This window comes from Piliocolobus tephrosceles, chromosome 4, assembly GCF_002776525.5.
Source record: "Piliocolobus tephrosceles isolate RC106 chromosome 4, ASM277652v3, whole genome shotgun sequence".
NCBI classification, from domain to species: domain Eukaryota; kingdom Metazoa; phylum Chordata; class Mammalia; order Primates; family Cercopithecidae; genus Piliocolobus; species Piliocolobus tephrosceles.
The window spans coordinates 77,783,052-77,800,282 of record NC_045437.1 but is presented as its reverse complement, the minus strand read 5'-3'; the positions used below and the strand labels follow the sequence as shown (position 1 = coordinate 77,800,282).

The following is a 17,231-nucleotide window of genomic DNA, read 5'->3' as shown; positions in this document are numbered from 1 at the left end:
TTTAGTAGAGACGGGGTTTCACCGTGTTAGCCAGGATGATCTCGATCTCCTGACCTCGTGATCCACCCGTCTCGGCCTCCCAAAGTGCTGGGATTACAGGCTTGAGCCACCGCGCCCGGCCCCTATCTTTTAATTTTTCAAAGGCAATCTTTTTACTTTTTGAGATTTTTCTTTTTGTGCTTTGTCTTCTATAGTCTTACCTCGACGTGTCTAGATGAGGTTTTTATTTGAGTTTATGTAGCTTGGAATTTGGTATGTTTCTTCAGTATGAGGATTCGTATCTTTCATCCACTTTTAAAATTCCTACTCATTTTCTCTTTGAAGACTGCATCTTTTCTATTCCCTCAAATCCTTCTTTCTGCAATTCTCATTCCAGAAATGTATATTGGGCCTTCTAACTCTATCCTCCATCTGATTTTCTCATATTTGCCATCTCTTTATCTCTCTTTGCTGTATTTGAGGTAATTTCCTAGAATATAGGATCTATATTCTATATAGCTATATAGAATACAGATATTCTATAGCTATCTCTATATAGTTACATTCTCTCTATAGCTATATAGAATATAGCTGCATTCTATCTATAGTTACATAAAATATAGCTATACCTATATTCTATACCTATATATAGGTATAGAACCACATACCTATATATATTATCTGATTCTTAATCATCTCACTAGCTATGGTTGATCCACTGTCTTTAATAAATTTTCAATGAATTTCTCATGAATATGTAATGTTGTGGTCCTACAGTTTCTAGTTTTAGATTTTTCTACATGGTTCTTTGACAGGTCAGCCTGGTTTTTCTGCATAGTGATCTCTTCTTTCCTTATGGTTTCTTTCTTTCTTTTATAGTTTTATTATACTTTAAGCCTTGTTATTTTATGGTCTTTTCCAAGTTGTCACCCTATTACTTGAGGTTCTTGTAGTGCTAATTCTACTGCTATCCATGCCTGCTAAGTCTCACTCATGATAAATAATTTACTCACAAGATTTGTAATTTTTAATTTGAACACGTCATGAGCCCCAGATTGTATAAGTGTTGCTAATGGAGTGGCTTTGTGTTTCGGGCTGCAAGCATGCTTGGGATTTCAACATTTAAAAGTTATTTTTAAAACAATTTCTCAGTTTGGCATTTACACCATGTGAATAAGTCTGATTTCAAATCTGTAGGCCAGAGACGCATTCTTTTTTTTTCTTTTTGTGGGACAGAGTCTCACTCTGTCACCCAGGCTAGAATGCAGTAGCATGATCTTCACTCACTGCAACCTCCACCTCCTGGGTTCAAGTGATTCTCCTGCCTCAGCCTCCTGAGTAGCTGGGACTACAGGCATGTGCCACCATGCCTGGCTAAGTTTTGTATTTTTAGTAGAGATGGGGTTTCATCATGTTGGCCAGGCTGGTCTCAAACTCCTGACCTCAAGTGATCCACCCGCCTCAGCCTCCCAAAGTGCTGGGATTATAGGCGTGAGCCACCGCATCTGGCCACATTCATTTTTAAAAAGAAGATTTTTAAAAACTTAGAACCCAAGACAAAGACAAACTTCTTTCTTTCTTTCCTTGGGTCAAAGGGTACAGTTTTTTAGGTTCTTGTTCCACAAAGGGAATACCCTTACAATGCCCAGGCTTTAAATAGAGAACTTGATTAATGGGCCTTAGGCCAACTCTTGCCCTCTTTATATGTTAATACTACTAGGACACGGAACTAATATCTAGTCTAAAACCATTCCCAAGTCTGTAAGTCTTTGACTTTAAATTCCCTTGTTTCTGGCAACAAGAGATTTCCCTTCCTACCTGTAAATATACCTACACATTAAAATTTTTTAATTTTACTGATTTTAGGTGTTAAACATTTCTGTTTTTATAGCAAGAGGGGACCTAAATCAGCTTAGTTCTCCATACTACCAGAATTGGAACTTGAAATAAATGTTTTAAACTCAAAAGAGGAGATTTATGTGACCATTTCTGCACATCTCATTATCCAGTGTCAAGTCTCATTCATAAATCTTTCTGAGTCATTGTCAAGCCTGAAAATTATTTTAGGAATAAAAGGAAATTTTTACTTTCACTCAAGTTTCAGGAGAACAAAATATATATTCAATCCAAACCATACCTCAAAAGACTATGTAATGAATAGTCATATTTGAAGTTATATAAAAAGGTCTTTGATAATTAGCACACAACCTTTAATCTATCCATGAGATGGATGGATGGATAGATAGATGCATGGATGGAGAGAGAGATAGAGAGAGAGAGGATAGATAGATAGATAGATAGATAGATAGATAGATAGATAGATAGATAGATAGACAGATAGATAGATCTTATTATGATGTATTTATAATAGGGGACTGGTTTTCAAAATGCATTCCTCATCCCCAGACTTCAGGGACATCCCCAGGCTGCACAAACAGGAATGTGAAAAAAAGAATGGCTCCTGGAGTCTCTAGGTCTACCAACTTTATTTCAACCAGAGCATTCTGCTTTTATCTTCCTTCCATTTGGGACTTGGAGTAATGCTGCAATGAAGAAAGAGTTCTGCTCTAGAAAAAAAGTTTAACTACAATAGAATTGGTAAACGTGAGTGTGTACATGAACGGACTTACAGAGGAAAGTGTGGTATGCATTTATGGTTATATAAGCGTGTACCCTGGTTGTTGGGAAGAAGTGATGCCTACATACAGTTCTTAATTAAGAAATATATTCAAATAAGCAGGGTTTCAGATATCTTTAATGTCATCTTGAATTTGTGTGAATTACAATAAACCTTGAAGTTAACAGGAGAACAAAATTAGATTCCTAGATCATAGATAGTCTAGTTCAGTTTGTAATGGGTGGAATGGGATCTGGGAATACGTATGTTCACAAAAGCCCCAAGTGATTTTGAAGCAGCTGGTCTTTGGACAAGTATTGAGAGTGACTTCTCCACCAAGAGTTTTTCAGGGTCTTACTTAAGGCAGTACCTATTTAAAGACCAGTGGTCTATTGTGTTACCATATTTTCCACCTTCCTGATACTTCTAAGTACTGGCAAGAAAGGTTAGAGTCAATTTTTTAAATTCACCTTTTTATGTTGAAGAAGAAAATTCCCTTTTGATTTCTGAGAAGCTATTTTTAGGGAGAAAGCATGTCCAGGGTGCTACAAATTTGTCTACACAGGTCTATATTTTGGGATATCTATCCAAACCAAGAAGCTCAGAGATAAATTTTAATTCTGCATTTTAGTTAATAGCCATAATTACAGTGGATCTGTTTAATAAACCATTATGTATGACAGTGAGACAAGCACAAATGAATGTGCTTTATTGAAATAAATAGTCAAATCTTCAGCCTCCAATCATTCCCTATAAATAGATGAAAAACGGGAAGAATTATTGGTTGAGACCATTAGCCACTTGTACTTTTTGCTGGAGGCGCCAACAGTTAATTATGGCCTTACTGGAGTAACTAAGAGTGTGATTAATCATTCAAGCAATCGTTCCTTCTAAAAATTACAGCTTCAGAGAGAGAGAGACCTGGCAAAGCTAAAAGTCTTAAGTTTTGTAGAGTTTCTTATGGGAAACTGGGATTGTAGCAATACTCAGGAACCACTTTATCATCCTAAAAAAAGAGCTACCTATGATTAGTATAATACAATACAATAGCTTAGCAAGGTGGCTTCAAATCAAGCCAGAAAAAGTAAGATTTAGAAAAATAGTGGCCAGGCACAGTGCCTCATGCCTGTAATCCCAGCACTTTGGAAGTCTGAGGCGGGTGGATCACGATGTCAGGAGATCGAGACCATCATGGCTAACATGGTGAAACCCCGTCTCTACTAAAAATACAAAAAATTAGCCAGGCGTGGTGGCGGGTGCCTGCAGTCCCAGCTACTAGGGAAGCTGAGGCAGGAGAATGGTGTGAACCTGGGAGGCGGAGCTTGCAGTGAGCTGTATCATGCCACTGCACTCCAGCCTGGGTGACAGGGCGAGACTCCGTCTCAAAAAAAAAAAAAAAAAAAAAAAAGGAAGAGAATAGAAAAAAAGAAAAATAGTGACAAAAATTAAAAAGACAAAATAATGGAGAACATATATATTCATAATCTAAATAGAAAGAAAATGTTCACTTCCCTAGTCTATAAGGGTAGTGCCAGTGAATTACTGTCTATTCAGTATAAAAAGACAGAAATAGTAGAAAATGTGAATCTCATTGATAATTACAGAAATGTAAATTAAAACCACTAGAAAGCAAAAACACTTTTCCATTAAATAGAAAAATGTGATAAATGTGACAAACTCAACATTGGCAAGACTTAGAAGACAATTACATAGGTACCTTGTTGATGATGTAGTAAAATTACAACTTACATATTTCGTGAAGGAACTGTGGCAGTCTGTCACACCAGGAATCATAAAATAAGGAGAATGATCAGGGTTTTTACACCAGCCTTATAGTCTATACACCAACAAGGGACTTTAAAAGAAGGGAAAAACTCCCACACAAAGATGTTTAGCACCTCATTATATATTAATCCTCAAACTTGGAAACAGTTCATATACTCAATGCTCAATTGTTCAGAAAAAGCTATAAAAGTAGTAAATTGATACAGTTGAATATATTGAATATAATGCAGATGAATAATAGATAGCCAATATGAATATGAAGAGTTTACAGGAATATAGAAAGAAGCAAATGAGGTAAAGAGCAAACATGATGTATGTATACAGAGACGCAAACTGTACAATTATTTCTATACAGCGAGATTGTGGAGACTTTAGAGATGGAAACAGTTCATTCTTCAGGACAGAGGTTCTTTAATCGTACAGAAGTGATCTATGGAGCTTATGGAGTTTAGAATGGCATCTGGAATGTGGGTTAAGGAATCTGCATTTAAAACAGTCCTCACGTGATTCTAACATAGGTTATCTGTGGAAGCTATTTTGATAAACATTTTAGTGTGTTGGGTGTTGGGAATATTTCTAGTTCATTTTTGTGTCCATATTTTCACATATACACAATAAAATATTAAATAGGACATTTCAAACATTCAGTAAGCTTATCTTCTTAATAATGAATATGTCCAGAAATACATTTGAGAGACTAATTCTATGAATGGATATGTAATCTCTCCTATAAAAGGAAAATGCTTGAAGCAGAGAATGAAGCCAGCTGAGATACAGGCTTCTGGACAGCTGACTAGGCTCAGCCAAGAGCACAGCACTCTGTCCCTACCACCTACCCACCTACCATTCAAACCCCACACCAGCAAAATCACTAAGTATACTAGAACAATCACTACTTCACTTAGCCTTTGGCAGCAGTTGACACGTGACCACTCCCTCCTCCTTGACATGTTTTCTTTACTCAGCTGCTAAGACACCATATCCTCTTGGCTGTCCTCTGGCTGCACTGGTGGTTCCTTCTTGGTCCTTTTCACTATTATCCCTGACCTGACCCCTTTCTCAGTCTGCAGCCCTGTTACTTCTACCTACGCATAATCCCTTGGTGATCTCAACAGTCTCACAGCCTTAAATACCACCCAAATGATGTAGTATCTTCCACCCAGACCCCCTCTAAATGCTGGACTTCTATATCCCACTGCTTATTTATCAACTCCACTCAAATGTCTAGCAGACTTCTGAGACTCAGTACATTCAAAAGTAAATTTCTGCTTTTCACCTCCAAATCTCTTTTCCCAGCAGATTTCTCCATCTCAGGTAATGACAACTCCATTCTTCCAGTTGCTCAGGCCAAAACCTCTGAGGTCATCCTTCACTCTTTTTCTCTCACATCCCAACTCTAATCCACAATAAAACTCTGCTGGTTCTACCTTCAAAATGAATCCAGACTCAGAACCCTAATCTCCATCTCCATTCCTGCCATGCTGGCCTGAGCTCTCAACATCTCTTGCCTGGACTATTGCAGGAGCCTGCTCACTCACCTCCCTGCTTCCACTCCTGCCCTCTGCCCTCAGCCCATCCTCACCACAGCAGCCACAGCAATCCTTTCCAAACCTAAGACAGTTCATGGCATTCCTTTGCTGAAATCCTTTAATAGCTTTCATCTGACTGAGTATAAGCCAAAGCCCCTTTCATTGGCATAGAAAGGCATTCTTGATCTGGCCCGTTACCTCGTTGACTTTCTTTTTCTTTTCTATTCTCCCTCTCACATACCCTACTCCAGCCACACTGCCTTTCATGGTATTCCTTGAAACACGCAGCCTCCTCCTACTTTACAGTCTTTGCAATTGCTGTTCCCTCTCACATGGCATCACATATTCACATGGTATCTCCATCACCTCCTACAGCCTTTGTTTAAAAGTCTCCTTCAGAATGAGGTGACCACCATTTAGAAACTCTACCAACCCACCCACCTTCAGCAGCCCAATCCTTCTTACCTTGCCCTATTACCTTCTAATATAAAATAGTATATACTTAGTTATTACCCTTATCATTTATTTTTGGTCTTCCCCACGTTAGAATGGAAGTTACAAAAGGTTAAGAAAATTTTGTTGTGATGGCACATGTATACATATGTAACAAACCTGCACGTTGTGCACATGTACTCTAGAACTTAAATAAAAAAAAAAAAAAAAGAAAGAAAAAAAAGAGTTCAAGGCCAGCTTGGTCAACATGGTGAAACCCTGTCTCTAAAAAAAAAAAAAAAAAAAAAAAGAAAATTTTGTTGTGGTTGTCTCTTTTCTTCATGATATGTCAAAAATCTCTAGAACAGTGCCAGGCATATAGCACTGCATAAATATATTTGTTGAACGAATGAAACCACGAGTGTCAAAGCCACACAATGCCAGGACTCTGTCGGCCATACTCATCTCGTGTGATGGTATCCCCATCACTAAAAAAGATATAACTTGGCCGGGCACAGTGGCTCATGCCTGTAATCCCAGCACTTTGGGAGGCCAAGGCAGGCAGATCACCTGAGATCAGAAGTTTGAGACCACCCTGGCCAACACGGTGAAACCCCCGTCTCTACTAAAAATACAAAATTAGCTGGGTGTGGTGGTGCACACCTGTAATCCCAGCTACTCGGGAAGCTGAGGCAGGAGAATCAGTTGAACCTGGGAGAGGTGGAGTTTGCAGTTAGCCAAGATGGCACCACTGCACTTCAGCTTGGGCGACAGAGCGAGACTCCATTTCAAAAAAAAAAAAAAAAAGATAGAACTTTTGGTTAGCCTCCTTCCATTGAAGATATAATCTAATACAATTTTTTTGCTAAGCAGCATAATAGCCATAGCATCTTGGAGAAATAAGGAGGAAGCTGTATATTTCTACCTTAACGTCTAAGCAGAGGGAAAGACTCACTTAGACCTTTGCTAGTGACAGGCAAAGCACTGGGTGCCTTTCTTTAAAGGCACAGGCACAGAATCATTCACACACTCCAAGCGTCTTTCTCTCTTAACAATGCCCCCCCAGTCATGCTAAGGAAGGTCACCTGAGCTTCTATCAAGTCTGTATCTTAGGGGCCCCAATTATATCATAAGGTAGAAGGCAGAAGCCGGTGGAAAAACATCTTTGCTTACTCCTATTCTCTCCATTCTTCCTACACATCTTGGCTTCATAACACGCACACAATTTTGTTGCATTTAGCTGTTTCCTTCCTTTTGCTCCCTATGAGCCTGCCTATTCTCCCTGAGAGCAAGAACCACGGTGGTATTCCTGGTACCTGCACGATACCTGACACCACATGGTGATTTCTCAATAAATGTTCGTAGAATCAGTGAATGATCCAGAGTTTCATATAGTAAGAGATGTGGTACAGATAGGGAGAAACTTAATAGGCTATTAATTGATATAGCATAGAGCTAATGAAAGTATGAATAAATCACCACAAGGATGCAATTCCACAAAAATGGAAGATCCCATATTTTCATTTCCTTCTCAGGCAGAAAAGAAATGGCTTCTCTTCTAGCTATTTATTTGCCATCGAAGCCATCCTGAGGGTATATAAGTAAAAGTCCAGCATAAGGCACTCTTGTAGAGGATGTTTAGAGTGCTAAACAGAAAAAAAGACCCAGATTAGGTTTACATTCTGACTCAATGCAGCTGAGCAGCTTTTGACAAATGCTTAAATTTGCAGACCTCAGTTTTCTCACCTGTGAAATGGGACTAAACTTATTTCTCTCTGCTTACCTTCAGAATACTATTGTAAGCGTCAAATGAGATTAAGTCTGTAAAACTTCTTTGACAAATAAAAATGATTACTATTGACATTCATTTTCCATTTCACCTCAATTTTCAGTCACTCAGAAAAAAAAGGAACTAACTCCGAAGAACTATGATAGAATTCATGTTTCCACTTAAGTCTTACATATAAATTACTCTGAGCTCTTCCAAAAATAAGTATGAAAACTACAATATATATCTTTTCCATGTGCCCCGGTTTCTTTGAGTTAACAACTTTGAAAATAATTATCAAGTCCTTAAAAAATATTTTTCTTACATAGCAACACTTTCCCCCTTCAAAGCCAAAATTCATATGGAGCTTGAATAAGAATGCCCAAGTTCAATCATGCCTAGTTTTGACATATTCTAAATCATATTATTTCCTAAATAAATGGAGCAATTCCCTAACTGGGTGCTGCCGATCAAGGAAAGGTAAACAATTCTGTTCCCTAATTTTTTAATATATGAAATACAGGAGCTCCTTTTCAGGCTTCATATTAGAGACAGTGTCTCTTTTGATTCTTTAATTCATGATTTCCTGCCATAGCCCTTGTTGGCTGTTTTTGTATCTTTCAGCATTATTCTACTTCAGAAACAAATAAGCAAAATATTGAGTGGAGCCATTAGAGAATTTATTACTATAAATTAGTATAACAATACTGTTCAACACAATCGATTACATTTGCAGCTGGTGTAAAATGCCCAGGAACTAAAATCCAATTACTACATTTCAGGCAAATTTTAACCTTAAGGAGAAGAACAAACAACAACAACAATGATAATGATCATAGCTTACATAGTGATTATGGCAGTGACCATAGCAACTGAGTGTAATTTTTTAATAAAAATAAAAAACCTCCAAAAACTATCTCCAAAAGTTTAAGTTGTGAAATTTAAAAAACAAAAATTTGGCAAAAGCCACTTGCTTACCTGACTGATGTCACTCATCCAGGCAGCTTTCTCCTGGCGTGAGGGCGCTAACAAGACAACAGTGAAGGCGGCAGCGTCGGGAGGCTCCACCACTATTTTAAAATCCAGGTGCCCAAACACTTGCCCAGAACCTTTAGCTTGAACACATGTAAGTCAAACAATTAGATGAGAATACAAGAAAAAAAAAAAAAAAAGAGTGATAACTGCCTTCACATCATTCAATTTATACAGTCCATTTGCACTCAAATTGGGACTCTCATTTCACCAATATCGTACTTCTCAGGCAAGAAGAGGGCTTTATTAAGCTCATAAGCAGATGAAGAAGCTGAGGTCAGTAGGTTACTTGAGACTACAATCCTGGTTTCCTTCTGATTTCATGGTTTTTTTTTTTTTTTTAATTCCCATGATTTATAGAATTCCAACACTCTAATTCAACTCTTCTTTCTTTTCTATCTGCCACTTAATAGTCACTATCACAAAACAAATTCAGTAAAATGTGAGTTCCCAAAGATAGTTTAACAAGGCTCATGGGCTAAATGGTTCATATATAAATGACTTTAGGGAGTTCATCCTCAGCCTCTCTCCCACCTCTAATTCTAATAGAATCCTAAGTGATCAAATGTGACTTACAGTCATCATCGCTTGCATCTGGCTCCTCAATCAATGTGCAGTCTATTAGAGACAGAACCCCACCTGTCTGGAAACAAACCAATTTTTCATGAAGACGCTGAAGGTCTTGTGTAGATTGGGAAGCTCTGATTTGTAAACACTATATTCAAGTTGCCATAGAAGAAAGCATAGCAATTCTGCATCATAAATAATTTTTCATAGAGTACAAAATTAAGCTTAGACGTGCAAAAGGAAGTGAACTCATTTAACTTCAGTAAAATTCTTCCTTTTCAACCCACTCCCACTCAGTTGTTTATACAATTTAGCAAGTCAGCTGATGGGGGACTTAGATGGCACCACAGTGGCTTTAGAGAGTAATGCAGCTTAGCAAAGGGCTGAACTCACCAACCAGGAAGTGGCTGAAGCAGTAGAAAGCTGTCATCATGGTGTTGAATAATATTTGTAAGCAATAATAAAAAAGGGTATAGATAGGCAAACTTTTTCCGTAACGGGTCAGACAGTAAATATTTTAGGCTCTGCAAGTCATATGATCTCTGTCACAACTACTCAGATCTGCCACTTTAGCATAAAAGCAGTCACAGACACAAAGACATGAGCGTGGCTGTGTTCCAATAAAACTTTATTAACAGGCCAGGCACAGTGGCTCACACTTGTAATTCTAGCACTTTGGGATGCCAAGGCAGGAGGATCACTTGACGCCAGGAGTCACAGCAACATAGCAAGACATTGTCTCTACGAAAATTTTTTCAAAGATGGGCATGGCAGTACATGTCTGTAGTCCCAGCAGCTTAGGAAGCTGAGGCAGGAGGACTGCTTGAGCCTAGGAGTTCGAGGCTGCAGTGAGCTATGATCATGCCGCTGCACTCCAGCCTGGGCAACAGAGTGAGACCCTATCTCAACAAAACAAAACAAAACAAAAAATTTTATTAACAAAAACAGGCTCTAAGCCATGGGCCATAGTTTGCTGACTCCTAGTACAGAGCAAGATAAAATAGCATTTAGCAAATATTGCATTGGTATATTGTAGCAATTTGACAAGATTTTTGTAGCTCAGTAGTTGTCAACTAGTATATAACTTTGTATATGACTATACAGATACAGTATAGTACATCATTTTGTCCAGGTTATGATTTAAATTGTATTTCTTCATGGTGATGCATACTTAAAATACATTTCTATTACTCTGAATTCAAATGAAAACGAATTAAATGGCAGAGTTGGTAACTGCACATGACCTCACTCGTTATGCAATCATGACAATCTGTTTTATGATAATACCAAGCAAGGGAAAGTCACAAGTGAGTTAACTTCAATACCTTGTAAGTGCTTGGAAGATCAGTGGAACAGTTATGGAAAACCAGTACCTTGAGCAGATGCAGCTTCCCTCCTGAACTTCTTGTGCATATTAAAAAGTGTTTTGTAAATAAGAAGCATTGTCTCTCTCCTTCCTTTTTCAAAGACAACGAACCCAGGCGAACTTTACTAAGCTTCCCCCTCTCAACGGAAGGTACTTGAATAAGAGAACCTGGCGATTACAAAAATGAAGAATACACAGCAATTAAAATTCTGTCAAGTGAGGACCATGTCCATGGCAATAAACACTAAGACCTGTTTCCCAAAATACCAGGGATTGATTTTATGTGACACATCATCAGAACAAGTAACTCTCTTCCAGTCTGAGCAGAAGAAACAATGCATTGTATTTTAAGGGCTGAACTGTTCCTAATATTTTTGTGAAACACTTTAGACTTGATTCTTCATCTATAAACTGGAAAATAAGTTTGAAAGAAGGCAAAATTGAATTCAACGAATGAGGCACTTCTGCCATCTGTCCTTAGTGATCTGATCCAATCAATTTATGTGTTTAATAATATACATATTACATAATTATATAGAGTAATATAATAACATAACAAAAAGCAAATGCAATGCATTCTTCCTGAAGCACAGAAGGTAGATAAATAGCATATTAATATAGTTTACCTTGTATTTTAAAAATAGAATGTACATGTATATTATAAAAATATATAAATTATATAATTCAGGGAAATTTAGCTAAGAACTATTTTTAAAGGACACCTATTTCAAGTTACATTTCAATTATGTGTGATAAAAATTATTTGTAAAATTTAAACAGAAAATAAACCACATAAAATCTATACCCAGTATACTCCTATGAGCAAAACTACCTTCCATTTAATGTGAGAAGCTATACACAGACTTTATAATACCAACATTGCCTTTGATTATTTCTCGATTTCACCCTCATAGCGATCTCCCCCACCCCAAAAATAAAATTCCAATCTAAGTTAAATATCAAACCAAAAAGTACTAACAAAGATTCTTGCAAACCTCTTGATTCTGACTTCTGAAGTGCCCTGAGATAATCATATTTCTTACATTTATTTAACCTACCACCTACCCCAAATGCAGCCTTATGCAGGCTCATATTACCCTCAGAAGAATCATTAAGTGCAAATCCAACCCTTGAACATTAACAGCAGTCATTACTAAGAGATGAGATTGTAGACAACCTTATTTTCCTCTTCATACATTTTTCTAGTTTCCTGATTTTTTTAATGAGCACAAATTATTTCAATAAGCAGAAAAACACCACTAAAGTTCTTCATATAAATAATATATATACATAAGTTGGTAAAACTATGATTGTGAGTCACAAAATGTTCATATTAACATATGAATGTTGCAAATTGCATCTACTTTTTAACAGAGATTGAAAGGTGTACAGGGTGGCAAGAGACCCAAGTTTCCACGCCTGGATCTCACACTGTCTATTTCGGTGACTGCTGCAGTGGGATGCTTGACAGACACAGAGTAGGCAGCTATTCTGGGCCTAAAGAATAGCAAGGAAGCAGTCCTGGGTGAGGGTGTGGGACTAGGGAACAATGGGCCAGGAGACGGCTTGACTCCCACAAAGGGATGGGCAAGAGGAGAGTGAATGAAGGAGGTGAGGTGGGTGGGAACAAACTGGCTGGTAGCCCAGGCAGCAAGTAATGACATAAAGTACTGGAGGCAGGGGAAAGCAGGAGGCAGAAGTTAGGGAAGTCTATGAGCAAGTCATAGCAGCAGAAGGCTCTGCTCATGGGGCTCAGGATGCAATCACAGCCAGAGGCCTTGCAGAGGACGTGGTTCAATGCCTCCCATTTCACAGATGGAAAAACTGAGGTCTGAGGCTAAGCAGATTGCCTAAGGTCATGCCTAAGTGAGAAGTGAGTGATGTAGCCAGGGGATTCGGCCACATAAAATATAAGACTCAGAAAGAAGACAGACAGGAAGAGAGTAAGTTCTAGCTCTGCCATGGGGGCCATGAGTCATCAGGTCCATGAGTTACGGCTGAGTGAAAGACTGAGGCTTCGACAAATAAGCTTGGTGGACAAATAGGTTTGGGAGTCATTTTCAGAAAGGCTATAAGCAAGCTGTGAAAACTCAATAATAATGTGTTCGTTAGTAAATGCTTCTAGCAATTTAGTGATTTTCTATGTCAGAAATTATAGAGTACATAAAAATAAATACAATTTAGAAAGAAATTAGAGAATATACTGTTAGCTCCTATATTAGCAATTACTGTAGATTTCAGCTGTGAGACAAAAAAAATTAATGTTTCCTTGACAACCATACACTAATATGCTTAATCTATAATTGTTTACCTCATATCCAAGTAGGAGGGAGACATAGGAGACTGTGTACATTAGGTACATACAGAAATGTACATATCTAAATTAAAAGTAAGAAATTGCAACACTATGGTTTGTGAAATAATCATATTTGGAAAAAGCATTTTAAGTGGATTTTTTCACATTTTCTCTTGCATTTGACATGATGTTTCAACATAGCTATGAGATATGAAGAAAGGATTCCTCGCTAGCTAATACAAATTAGAGAAATACTTAGTATTCATTTAGTGATTCATCAGATCATTGCTATAGCATGATTCTTTGCATCCTGGTCATCAGTCTGTCTAATAATTGGGGTCAACTTCCAACAAAATTTCTGTTATTTCAATCACTTCATTCCCACAGAATGGCATTCAAGACTATGCCCCTTATTCTTAATCCTACTGAGTAATGAAAAAGAATGAAGAGCCATTTCCAGCTTATTGGGTTAGGCATTTGAGAAGATATAACTGTCTCTAGACCCCAAGTTACAATTTTGAAAGCACATGCCTTAGAGTCTAGGAATGATTAAAATATCAGAAATGTCCATGTCTTATTCTCAAGGCACTTAGTCCTGTATTCAGTCACCTATATTTCATTTTCCTGATTTACATTTCCACAAAACACTGTTCACAATGCATAATAGATTTTATACAAAATGTCAACTTAGAGTGCCTTTATCTTCTACTAAATATTCATAAATATTTCATGTTATTGAAAATAGGAAGTCATTACAAAATTTGGATCTTGGCTTTTAAAGTTTATCATAATCTTACAGGTCCTAGTCTAGGTGCTTTTGTGAGCGTTAGCTCATTTTTAAAACAATCCTAAAAGATAGCTACTACTATTAACTCCAATTTAAGGAGAAGAAACTGAGGCAGAGAGAAGTTAAGTAAATTGCCCAATATCACACAGCAAGGAAGCAAGGGAGACAGGATTTGACCTCCAGTGATGCAGTTAGACTGTTTTCCTATCATTGCCTCAGACACTCACATATTTATTCAACAAACTGTTAATAGATTTTAGAAAACAATGATAATATCAGCCCATTACTTTAATATAGTCTTCTGTATCCTATCCATCAGACTAATAATTGGAAACCATTTACAATAAAACTTTCATTATTTCAACCACTAAATCCCCATCAGAAAACATTCAAGAGTTGCTGATGCCCTTATTCTAAGGTGACCTTTTCAGATGATCTGGATGACGTATTTTTTCTAGTTCTTTTTTTTTTTTTTTTTGAGGCGGAGTCTCGCTCTGCCGCCCAGGCTGGAGTGCAGTGGCGGGATCTCAACTCACTGCAAGCTCCGCCTCCCGGGTTCACGCCATTCTCCTGCCTCAGCCTCCCGAGTAGCTGGGACTACAGGCGCCCGCCACCTCCCCCGGCTAGTTTTTTGTATTTTTAGTAGAGACGGGGTTTCACCGTGTTAGCCAGGATGGTCTCGATCTCCTGACCTCATGATCCGCCCGTCTCGGCCTCCCAAAGTGCTGGGATTACAGGCTTGAGCCACCGCGCCCGGCCTTCTAGTTCTTATGAATAAAAATTCACACAAGGTGGAAACCTCATGCACACATGTGCGCGCACACACACACAGAAATAGACCACATATCAACCCTAAAAGTAATTAACACAAATATTAGCACCTTTAGAGATAAATTGTAGACCATTTCATAGAAAATAAGAATCCCTCAAAAATTTTTTTAAATAATAATTTTTAAAAACACCTCAATGGGTCTTAAAGTCATTAAGGGTGTTATGTAAAAGTGGTAATAGGAGTAACCAAAGCAAAACAATGCAAACTTTCCAAATTGTCTGCGATTGTATTACTTCCTAATTTCAGATTAAGGTCTGGATTTTAGAAACCAGCTTTACTGTATAACTCTTAAACAACTAACCAAAGCACACATGCAGAAAAATACTGCTAAAAGGCAAATCCTTATATTGATTGACATCAACACAATAATACCAGAAACATTCATAGCTGACAGAAGTGCCTTAAACATGCGGTACATAAGAAGGAATTAATAACATATGGGCATGAATAAAGGGAGAAATTGTCCATGATTGTTTTCTCTCCAATTGCAATGAAAAAAAAATGACATTCAATATTTGACCTTCCAGCATTTTTCATTATTGAAGGTTTTTTCAAGCTTGGACCTAAAAAAGTTTACAGTTTTTTAGCAATATAGTAAATGTTTATGGATAATAATACTTCCCAATCAAAAATCCTTTAAGAAATTGTACGCTATAGAAACTTTTGTCTCTATTCTCACATACTATCAAGCACAAGTCAATTAGTAGACATTTTCAGCGAACTCCAATACAAGAAAAATACAACATAAAACACTTTACAGTCATAATTACAATTCAATAAATAATTTAATTCAATGCCCATTTTCCAGGTACCTGTAATAGAAAGCATCATACTAGACAAGGCAAGGCAGAGAGAATTCCTAAGCGTTGCCCTTCAGAGTTGACAGTAACCAGAACAGAGAGGCACACAAGCAAGTACCTCTACACAAGAGGATGAAATACATGCACCAGGGTAAAGTGCCTTGGAAACAAGCGGAAGGGAAAAATCCATTCTAACTGGAGGAGAGGGGAGAAGGGAGGAGAGGGGAGGAGGAAGAAGAGGAAATTGTAAAATGCTCCCTCGAGGTATCTGATCTGAGCCTGGTGGGACAAGCAGACCTTCAACAGGCACAAAAGAGAATGGATAAGGACATACCCAGCCCCCAGGCTGGGGACAGCACAGGTAAAGGCACAGAGGCTGGCAGGCAGGAAGCCAATGTGGGGACACAGTCTGTGCAGAGGAATAGAGGAGGCATTACAAGGGCCTGATGTTGCTAGCATTGTATTCCACCCATATTTAAAGGAAAAAGAATATCTAAAGCCAAAAATGAAAAAAGGAATAATTTCCTAAAATATACCCCCAAACTTTAACATATATGTGGTTTCTCCTTGTAAATAAATAATGGAAAATAGAATGGCATGCATTAAACTTTTAAAGTAGTCTGTGCAAAAATTAATGTGCACAAAACATTGTCTTGTTCTTGAGGAGGTAAAAAGAGATTTTAAGCAGTACATTATGGTAGGCAATGGCAACACAAATATCTTCAGATGATATTGGCACATTATAAACAGAAACTACATTAACGATTGAGTTCCAAATTTATGTTCCACTTCTCACCAAATTCAAAATTATAAATCTGTGCAATATATTGTCTCAAATCAACTGCCTGAGGCATTCTCCCCTTCCCCAGAGGACCTAAGCACTAACAAAATAACTTGGGATGTGGTTTACGTCTTGCATTTTGAAATAACAGCCGAGGAGAAATATGCACTGTCAGGCTGTTGCTTCTCCAGTTTCCGGCACAAATACCTTCAACTCTTCAAAAACTTAATTTATCCAGTGATGCCCCCAAAGCACACTTCGCAAACACGACAGCTCCTGCATTACCAAAGCGTGGCAAGGGTCCATCAGAGACATTTCATCTGGCAACGGGAGTTACCAGTTGAATCAAATTATATCGTGTGGGGCGGATCCAGAAGTGCTGATGAAAAATGGGAACAAGAGACAGCTGTTTTCACTTCGGACATGGTCCCCAGTCTTATGTGAAAGGGCTTTGAGTAACGCAAGTTTCTCCTGAGCCTTGGCCTGGGTATCGTCAGCACTTGGCACTGCCACGGCCGTGGGCCAGGCCGACCGGTCCTCCTTGGAGCTGCAGAGAATGTCCGGGCCGCTGAGGAGGAGCGTCCAGTCAGAATGTAACTGCCTGCCCCACTCGTGCTTTACTATGATTGTGTTGCTGTTTTTCATGGTCCCTGAAAAGAA

General features: G+C 38.1%; 1 protein-coding gene across 2 annotated transcripts in view; it reads right to left on the bottom strand.

The window, feature by feature from the left end:
• The window catches only part of RASGRF2 (Ras protein specific guanine nucleotide releasing factor 2), a 273,755-nt gene that overhangs the window by 128,704 nt on the left and 127,820 nt on the right, over positions 1–17,231 (bottom strand). For both annotated transcript variants that reach the window (XM_023214960.2, XM_023214961.2), the window contains exons 10-12: positions 11,083–11,243; positions 9,719–9,785; positions 9,089–9,225 (exon numbers count right to left, since the gene is read on the bottom strand). In XM_023214960.2, coding sequence (XP_023070728.1) covers positions 9,089–9,225; positions 9,719–9,785; positions 11,083–11,243 — 365 coding nt within the window. The remainder of the gene's footprint in view (positions 1–9,088; positions 9,226–9,718; positions 9,786–11,082; positions 11,244–17,231) is intronic.